The sequence below is a fragment of the Poecilia latipinna genome, unplaced genomic scaffold (genome assembly GCF_001443285.1).
Source record: "Poecilia latipinna isolate Pla-1442-1.1 unplaced genomic scaffold, P_latipinna-1.0 Scaffold777, whole genome shotgun sequence".
Classification (NCBI taxonomy): Eukaryota; Metazoa; Chordata; class Actinopteri; order Cyprinodontiformes; family Poeciliidae; genus Poecilia; species Poecilia latipinna.
The window spans coordinates 292,896-302,686 of NW_015113393.1; the positions used below are offsets into that span (position 1 = coordinate 292,896).

At 39.1% G+C, this 9,791-nt stretch overlaps 1 protein-coding gene across 1 annotated transcript in view; it reads right to left on the reverse strand.

The window, feature by feature from the left end:
- ntn4 (netrin 4) overlaps window positions 1-9,791 on the reverse strand; it is a 32,703-nt gene that overhangs the window by 18,676 nt on the left and 4,236 nt on the right. Inside the window, exon 2 of the mRNA XM_015046388.1 lies at window positions 7,175-7,728. Within this exon, the coding sequence (XP_014901874.1) occupies window positions 7,175-7,728 (554 nt within the window). The remainder of the gene's footprint in view (window positions 1-7,174; window positions 7,729-9,791) is intronic.

The window sequence follows — 9,791 nt, forward strand, 5'->3', positions numbered from 1 at the left end:
CTCGTTATTGGATGAGGTCACAGGGGCACGGCTTTGTGATCCACGATTAAGAGAACACGACAAATAGGACGAGGGGGCGCCAGGTCCACAGGAGAGCACGAAGAGCCGGGCAGCACAAAGCCGGGGATGAAGATGCAGATCCACATAACTCAGGACTGGACAAAAGGCCAACGACAGCCCAGCAACGCCACGGCAACATGAGCACACCCGTACACCGCTGCTGGCATGCACTCAAACACGACCTGACAGATCACAGTCCCACTACGGCCCACTTTGAGCTTTTTATTTCTTTCTCTTTTCATTTAAATTTAGAGATAAAACGTAAAAGTCTGCAAATACGCTGATGACGCCTGTGTTTTTCTGAGTGTCCCACTATGAAAAGGCTCAGTATGAGTTTCAGGTTTATGATGTCATCTTTTTGAGTCACATGGTGTCCCACCATCAGCCAGGCTGGGACAGTGCAGTGTCATGTTTTCTTGGTTCAAAGTCAACCTATAGAAGAACGACCCAAATGAAAGCTGAATGATGACAGCATGTAGAAATCATAGCAAAGTATCCAGCTTAAATGAGCTCATATCAGGATTTATGTAGTGTTCGTTTGCTGATTTCAGGAATAGGAGGCCACATGAAATGTCTAAGAAGATGACCTAACAAACAGGCACCCAACCTAGGAATTTAAGGGTGTTTTTCTCCAAATAATCAAATAACATCACGAGGCTTAAACTGCACTAAAGTTACACAGGTGACAAAATATTTTTTCTGGATGACGCCATCTGTCCTACTTAAACTTCAGGCTTATTTTCAGTTGATTTTCTTACAACCCCATGAAATCTGGCCATTAAAAGTCCATTTTAACTGCTCCCTTTCGTTATTTGATAAATATTTTTTAGATTTATGTTGTTATGTTTGACTGCTTAAGAGGAGAGTCAATTTCATTGTATTCTGTACAAATCAACAAAATTCTTAAAAGTATTTTTTGTATAAATCCAAAAAATTAAATGTAAAGTAACTTCTGTCACTGTCAGTCCTTCAGTACAAGAAGGTTTACTCTACATATTTAACATACTAAAAACCTGAAAGCCTCTAAAACTAAATTTTTTCTTTAATCTGATTTGATGAAATCTAAAGATTTCAACAAGAAACTGTAGGGATAATTTAGGGGCTTTATTTCACAAACTGATAAAACATTTAAAGTTTTATCAAAGTTTGACAACTGCAGCTGCTTGTAAAGCTGATTTAAAAAGGAAGTTAGACATTCTGCTGACTAATTGTGTTGTTGGGAGTTGTTGAGCTGTGTGAACGGAGAAAGAATCTCGTTTACTGTAAATAGGGCTGAGGATTGTCCTCCAAGCAGAAAGCATGGCTTTTGAAGCCTGGGAAAAAATTAAATCAGGGCGAAAAGCAAGATCAAGTTCATTTATGCTCATTTTTAAACTAAGCTTTTCATGAATTCAGTTTGTATTTGATCCTTTTTCATGTTTCAAAACATTCACATTCATTAGTGGCAGAGGAAATCAACTATTACCGTCATTGTTGGAGGTTGAAAAGACCGAACGGATCGACTGTGTTCAAAGCACCTTTTGGAGATGAAAAGCCTTCCTCACCTGCCATTAAAAAATGCAACAGATTTCAGGCCTGAGGTTGTGAGTTCACTGCGGGACACTGAATATCTTTCTTCCTGTTTCAGTGTGCGAAGTAAAGTAAGCCCAGCTTTAACAGGCCTAATTCCATCAAAGCGCTGTGCACTGTAATCTGGTAAACAGGCACAATGGGCATTGATGGAAGCAGAAAGACGGAGAAAGGGAAACTCTGAGAGGGAGGGGCGGCGTCTAGCCAATGGGACCGACATCCTTCAAAGAAACGGCACTTCCTTCCCAGCAGACAGATGGAGAGCGACTGTATGTGTTTATCTGAAAGGGCACGGAGGCCAGAGCGTGTGTTTGGAGCACAGAAAAGGGAAACACGTGTGTGTGTGTGTGTGTGTGTGTGTGTGTGTGTGTGTGTGTGTGTGTGTGTGTGTGTGTGTGTGTGTGTGTGCGTCAGAAGGAGGCAGGGTACCTAAAAATGGTGCGAAAGTAAGAGTAGAAGTACTTCAACATATTTAGCAGTCCAATTACTTAAGAGTAGAAAAAGTATTTGGTGAAAAGATCTAAATGAAGAGGGCCCCACCGTCTTCTTTAAATCAGACAAAATTGGTGTCAGATGTTTGTAATATTTTAAGGATGTTAAGAAATGTTTCCAGAGGTCATGAAAGGTCAAACAGCCCCCCGACCTTCTCCAAGTCAGACAAAATTGGCGTGCAAATTTGAAGGTCATTTTGATTTCATCAAAGTAGGGGGGCTGGTTGATCTTTTGACCCAACTTCACTCAGGTGGCGAAAAGTTTACTCAAATACTGGAGTAACTGATCAAATTATCAATCATTTAATATTTAAAAATTAGACCATCAGGTGGACCAAAATACAAAGAATTTTGGTATTTTACAGACGAAAATAACAGTAATGTCTGTAAATAACCAAACATAACAAAAAGAAAAAATCTCCAAATCAGTTTCTTTAAATAAAAAAACTTATTAAACTTTAATAAAAACTGCAAAGTGTGTCTGAATCTTTGGTAAAAAAATAAATTTCTTCTTTGTTCAATGGGTAGAGAATCCAGAAATCTATTCAAATAAGAGTAGAAATACTTTATAATAAAGTTACTCAAGTAAAAGTAAAAAGAAGAACGTAGTAAAAATACTCCCAAAAGAATTTTCTATTTCAGAAAAGTTACTCAAGTAAATGTAACGAGTTACTTCTCCACTCGGTGGAGTTTTGGTCTCTCTTCCCTCAGGAGGTCAGACTGCATAACAAACACTTGCATTTTACAGCTGACCTCATGAACGCGTGAATACTTTCCCTCCGTCTCTTCGCCATCACCTTTTCACCACTTCACAGGTGAACACGGAAAGCTTTCAGCACATGAGATGACACGCTTTTATGTTCGCCAGAGAAAGGAGAGAAGCAGAAAACCGAGAATGCCTGCTGCCTGCAATCGCTCCGAGCTACAACTCCCCATCCCTCCACACCTTCACCCTCCCTTTCTCCGACACCCGGCTCCAAACCTCCAGTCTCACTTATCTGATCCCAGCAGCTCACATGCAACCCTGAGAGCTTTGATGGCTGCTAAAAACAACACACACAGCCTCGTTTTGACTCCTTATGCGGTCAAAAATGTCAGTTTTCAGTCATGTTGATGCAGGTGGAAGCTAATTATTACTGATAAAGCTTTTGTTTTGCAAAACCAGCATAACGCCATGGCTTATTATTGTGCTGATTATACATTTAGCCTTAAAGGTGTCTGACTATGCTTCCTTGACCATGTTAGGAAATGTTTATGAGCTATGCTAAAAATGTTTTGCACAAAATCATCCATGAGATGATGAGATTTTAGTCTGATCAGTTCTGCTTTAGGACCTCTTGCCAGTGTAAATCGAAATAAGCTGCTGCTGGCCATACGCCCAACTCAATGTTTACATTCATGCCTAAAAATTCCTACAAACAGATGCACAATTATACAAATGAAAAGCAAAAGTGGAGCCTCCTGCACAACCAACAAGAATGCAGCAAGTGATTTCTGGATAGTAAGTTAACAAAACACTTGTCTTTTCCATCAGCCATTGTACAGCGGTAAAACTAGCTAACCAAACGGACTGGAGCTCTGCTTGGGTTGCTGGGTAACGGGTTGGGGTTGCCAGGCTCAAGGTTTTCCCCAGAAAACTTGCTAAGCCCAGTGGTTGGGCGCTAGGACCAACCACTCAAAAACAGCAGCTCGCGTGTTTTTGAGTGTTTTTGATAATTATGTGCTATTGGAAGATTAATATCTGAACATCAATTATGAAGTCTTAAAAAATGCAAACATTAATTTTTTTTTAAATAAGTAATGCTAAACCTAGTGGGGGCACAAGTAAAGCCTGGTGGCCCGCCAGGCTTATAATACACTAAGGAAAACCCCGAGGCTGCTGATTTGTGACGTTACATTAGGAAAGTTTTTGAAATAGCTCATTTTCCAGACACCAAAAAAACATTAATGTGTTGCCATAAAACAGTTGGGTGTTTTTTTAAGCACTTGTTTGTTTTTATAAGCAGTAGAAAACCAAATGGAAGTAGAAAAAATGTGCAAAGTGTGAACTTTTCATGATAGGTCCCCTTTAAAAATAAATGGGCTGCAGTATTAAACAAAACCATGTCCAACATCTTGAAAGTATACTTATCCTCTTCTGTTTCTGATAGAAACCCTCTTATTGAGAATCTGGTATTGCTTTTCAGAGCAGCTCTGGAGCTCTTTGGTTCTGGTACCAGTTAGATTTTATAACAATATTTTCTACTGTATTATCAAGGATTCTGTGGATTCGCCCTTCTGATTTGATTCGCCAAAGAGATATTGGATAAACAAGCTAGTATTTCTTCAATATGTGTTGCAAAACTAAATTCAGTAAAACCAACAACTATCTTTGTAAAGGTGAGACTGATGACTGGAGAGGTACTGGATGAGTTGAAGCACCTTGGGTCAACCCTTCAAAGTTGAAGAAGAAGAAGAAGAAGAAGATTTACAAGACGGCAGTGAGATCTGCTCTGAGGTTTGGTTTGGAGATGTTCAGCAAATCAGACAAATATTCCTGGAAGCAATGTCCTGAATCTGTGAGCATCTACACTGTAAAAACACAAAATCTCCAGTATTTTTGGTTTAGATTCTAGTCCAAATATCCAAGTTCACTTGAGATTAGACTAAAGTAGCTTGCAAGTAACTTTTAAAAGTTTAAGTAAATAATTCCTTAAAATTGATTAAAGAAAATGTAGTTCACTTGTATATAAATTGTGTTTTTCCCATAGTACCAGCATGTAAGCCTGTCACAATAATCAATAAATCAATTAATCACATTATCAATTAAAGCAAAGGTAATAATTTCGATTGGCATGATTTATGGTTTTTTCCCTTTCTACCAAAAACTGAATTGTAAAAGTCGTCAGTCTGGTGATTTGTGTCTCTTATAGTCATTTTGTATTTACAGAGACTAAATAATTCAATCTATTTGTTGTTTTGTTTATTATCTAATGTTAAATGTTCATTAGAATTTAAAGTTTGTTTACATTACAGCACTTAAAAATGGTCCCAAAACAAAAATGTTATCATTTATTGCAATAACTTCTGGAACAATTTATCATACATCAGAATTTATTGTGACAGGCCTTCTAGTACGTTATCAATATTAAGGAATCATTTACTTAAAACAAGCTCCTTTATCTTGCTGAAAAGTTACTTGTAAGTTAGTTTTGTCTTGTTTCCAGTGTGCTAACTTGGTAAACTTTGTGTTTTTGCTGTGTATGAACGAGGTAAACGGCCTCTGTGGTGTAAAGAATCTGTGCAGCTGTCTTGGTTTTGCTCTGGAGCCTCCGGTTCAGGGGTGAAGCCTAATTACAGAGGTGGAGAAAGAGCGGCCAGCTGAGCGGCAGGAGAAAACAGCTGGTCCGTCGGAGCGCTGCCTGACCTCTTCTAAGATCTGGCTCATCAGCTGATGCGTCACAGGTCAAAGGTCAGGCTCCCTGCACAACTGGCTCTCACTAACACAAGAAAGCCACAAACCAAGGGAGGAAAACAATGTTGTTTACACACAGCGCTCCAGCAGCTGTCAGAAACGGTTTGCAGAAATGACCGGCAGGCTCCCAGAGCAGCTGCAGAGCGGCTCCCGACTCACACGTTTCCAATTAAACATCAGTGGATCTCAGGAAGCTCTGCAGCGCCGCAGTCAAAGCGTGCCGATTAAGCACTCAATCACCTGGCTCTGCTCTCGCTATGCTTCCTACACTGCTCACCTGTAGCCTTACTTTTCCGGTGACTGAGCCAACACGGGAAAATAGCTGATTCTGCAGCACGGATTACCGTCCACACGCGACATGTAAATTATCTCATCAGTAGAGCTTTTTTTTTTTTCCCCCAGAGGTTGTTGGAAAATGCTGACACACCTCCAGCATTTTCTCTGCAGGTGTGGTTCCGCCCCCCGCTCCACCTGCCTCCTGAGCGAGCTGCGTGTGTTTGGAGCGAAGGAAAGGTTGGATTTTAGCACCGGATTTAAATCTGGTCACTCACACTGCGTCCAGAGGGAAAAACTGTCTTCACATATTTAAGGGGTTTTGATGCAACGGGATTAAAAAATCTGGCTCTTCATGATGATTAAGTCAATATATATTAGTGCTGAAATAATTAATCAATTATTGAAATCATCAACTAATGTAGTAATCTATTAATCGTTGACTGAAGTATACAGACTCAAAAAAAGGCAATTTGCTAAAAATGTATACATACGTTTATACAGTTTGTTTAATTAGTGCGCTGAATATGTTCTTTTAGCAAATACTCTTTCTTGAAGTCTGCATACTCCAGTTATTCCAAAATTAATCACGATTAATTGTTTCAGCCCTATAAAACAAACTTTTTCCAGTTTGGTTGGGAATCTGGACCAGGTTTGGTCTATTGAAGCATTTGATGACTTCCATATTGAGCTCTGAAACAAGAACATGTTTTTAATTTATGTTTTAAACTATTTTTGAGGCGGATGTTACTTTTAGTTTCCAAACTTTCACATTAAATGTTACTACTAAAAAGCTCAGGGTGCAGCAACCTATTCTTCTTTGTGTTTCGCCAGCAAATGTGGACAAACTTAGGTCTAAACCTGTTGCAATTAGCAATAAATCACAAGATCAATTAAAACAAGCTTGATCATTTCCATTTGCATGTTTGTTTTTCTGGTGTTGCTTTCTCTTTCTACTAAAGACCGGACGAAACGGCTTCAGTTTGGTGGATTAGTCCTAAATAGCTGTTTTTTGTTCATTTACATTTTAGTTGTTGCTTTACTTGTTTTGTTTATTTTGGATATTTAAAATGTTTTCTGGTTATGCTGTTAAATGTTAGACTTTAAAGTTTGTTAATTTTTTAGATTGTGTACCACTATTTTACTTAAAAGTGGTCTCAAAACAGCAATATTGTCGTTTATCGCGATAAATTCTGAGATGATTTATCATCCTGTAAAATTTGATACTGTGTCAGGCCTAGGTAAAAGTTATCAAAAGCTTTTGGAAACATGTAAATGCACAGATAAGCTATTTTCTCTGAAAAGTCTTGACAGAGTTTCACCTCACCTCCCCTCGGGTGCAGGGATAAGCTCCAGAGTACTTTGAGGTGCAGGCGGCTCCGTCCCGGCCTATGCCTGCTTTTCCCTCCTCCAGCCCAAAGGTGGCGCTGCAGTTACTGGCGTAGTACTGCAACATCCTCCACGTTCGGCCAAAGTCCTGCGAGCGCTCCAGGGTCATGGCGGCAGGCCGGGGTGAGCGAAACACGAGGATGAGGTGCGTAAAGTAGAACTCCGTCTCCAGGTCCAGCTGGACCGTCTCGGACTCCACGCCTTCCGCAGACTGCCACCAGGTGTTGGGGTGGCGGAAGGACGAGTCGGACATGGCGCCGGCCAAGTGGGACAGGAAGGGCAGCGCGGCGTTGCATTTGAAGCACTTGGGGGCGCTGCAGGCCGGGTTGGCGTTGGGGTCGGCGTAGGAGCAGTACAGCTCTGTTCCATTGTTTCCGCAGACGGACTGAGTCAGAACCCGCCGACCCAAGGCGAGGTTTCCCATGCGGGGGTTGCAGGCCCTGTTCTCACAGCGGGGAGCCACACCGGCTCGAAACGCCTCCACCGAAACACCTGGGTAGAGGAATAAATGAAGATTTCATATCAAAGTAGAGGAGGTTTTATACCCCAAACAGCTGAACTTACAGAGTTATTACACACAGAACCACAATAAGGTCCATTTTCTATTGGCAGGGCCGGCACAAGCCTTTTTGGGACCTTCAGCAGATTTTCATTTGGGGCCCAACATACCAACAAGTCAACACTAAATGGTTCATCATCCCTAGGTTACTCTATGTGTGTAACATACCTACTATCATTAGCATCATTCGTATTTAGCTTACATGATGCCAATGGCTGTTGATTTTAACAAACTAAAAAAAAGGATTTTGTGACGCAAATTGGTCTTTAAGTGTGCCATATTTTAATTATCTTAAAGTAACATCAGATGATGGGCACTAAATTTACAGTAAACAAGCGAACATGTTGGTTACCTTACATTTCCCCAACAAGAAATATATTGTCATTATGAAATGTATTATTATGAAATGTATGATGTCATGCTCATACATTTCAATATGAGCATGACATTCTTCAAGATGGCCGCAGTTTTTGATCCTTTTAAACCAAGTATTTCCATGTCATGTTACCTACCATTTCCATGATTTGGATGAACTTGGACATTTTCGACTTTGGTCATCCTATCCATGCAGCTTTAAAGTAACAATAGGAAGCAAAACTAGATGCTGAAACTGAAACTGTTTGTGAGTCTCACACCAGTCGTCAACTAGAAGGAGATGAAGATGTGGCACACAGACTGTGACCCGGTTAGCATTAGCTTTGGCTAGTTTTAGCAGTTTACGATTTGCTTCTGCTAAACAAGTCCTGTGCATTAGCAGTTTAGTGCTAACTTCTGCTAATTTTTTATATGTTTAGTGGTTCAGCGTTAGCTTCTGCTAATTTTTTATGTGATCAGTGTGTTAGCTACTGCACAGTTTGAGTGTAGCAGTTTAGCGTTAGCTTCTGCTGTTTTCTTTTATATCTTTAGTGGTTCAGTATTAACTTCCACTAATTTTTATGTGATTAGCATTAGCTTCTGCAAAGCTTTTAAGAGTGTAGCAGTTTAAAATTAGCTTCTGCTTATTTTATGATATTTTTAGTGGTTTAGCGTTAGCTTCCACTCGGGTTAACGTTTTTTATGTGATTAGCGTTAGCTTCTGCAAAGGTTTTGAAGAGTGTAGCAGTTTAGTGTTGGCTTCTTGGAAAAAAATTGTTTAGCAGTTTATGGTTATCTTCTGCTATTGTTATGTGTTTGAGGTTTAGCGTTAGCATAGCTACCATTCTTATCTATGCAATTGTTTTTAGCTCTATCCATCAGCTTTCTTCTTCCTGAAAAAGAAAACCACCCCCATAGCATGATTCTTTCACCACCATGTTTCTTTCTCCATTGTTTTTGTTTTTTCAAGGTGCCACACAATATTTTTAAAATTGGTCAATATTACATAAAAAAGATGGACTCAGTCAATGACATAGTTTCTAAAGGCAAATGGTTGCACTGGATTTTACACTTGGTCCAAATTTCTTGCACCAAGGACAAAATTTATCAACTTTATAATCTTTTTCTTAAATTAAAAATGCAAAAATACTCTTATTGCAAATTCTTTCTCTTTTAAATTCACAACAATAACTTAAACATTTAATATTTGAATGAAAATTAAGCAACATAATTGCTTAATTTGCTCATATTTGCCCTAATACGAGTTGTGTAACTTTTTGGGCTCTTTTTTTTTGTTAATAAAATGTTTTTAGTTTATTTGGAACAACAATTTTCTTCTAAATCTTTGCTGTATTTAGCCAAGCAATGAATGGATGGTTTAAAAGTTGTTGCATGTTCATAGCAGCTCAACTTACTACAAAATAATAGTATAATATACTTAACACTTCAAAATGTGTCCATTTTTGCCAAATTTTAAAAAAATCTTTTATTTACAGTTGGGTGCCACAACTGGTACCAAAGTAAAGGGAACCAAATGCAGATTTTCATATGCAAAAAAAAAAAAAAAAAAAAAAACCCATTTAAAAATTATAGGGGTTTTGGGGTGTAATGGTGTTTTTTGGGGGTTTTGATTTTTTTAGAA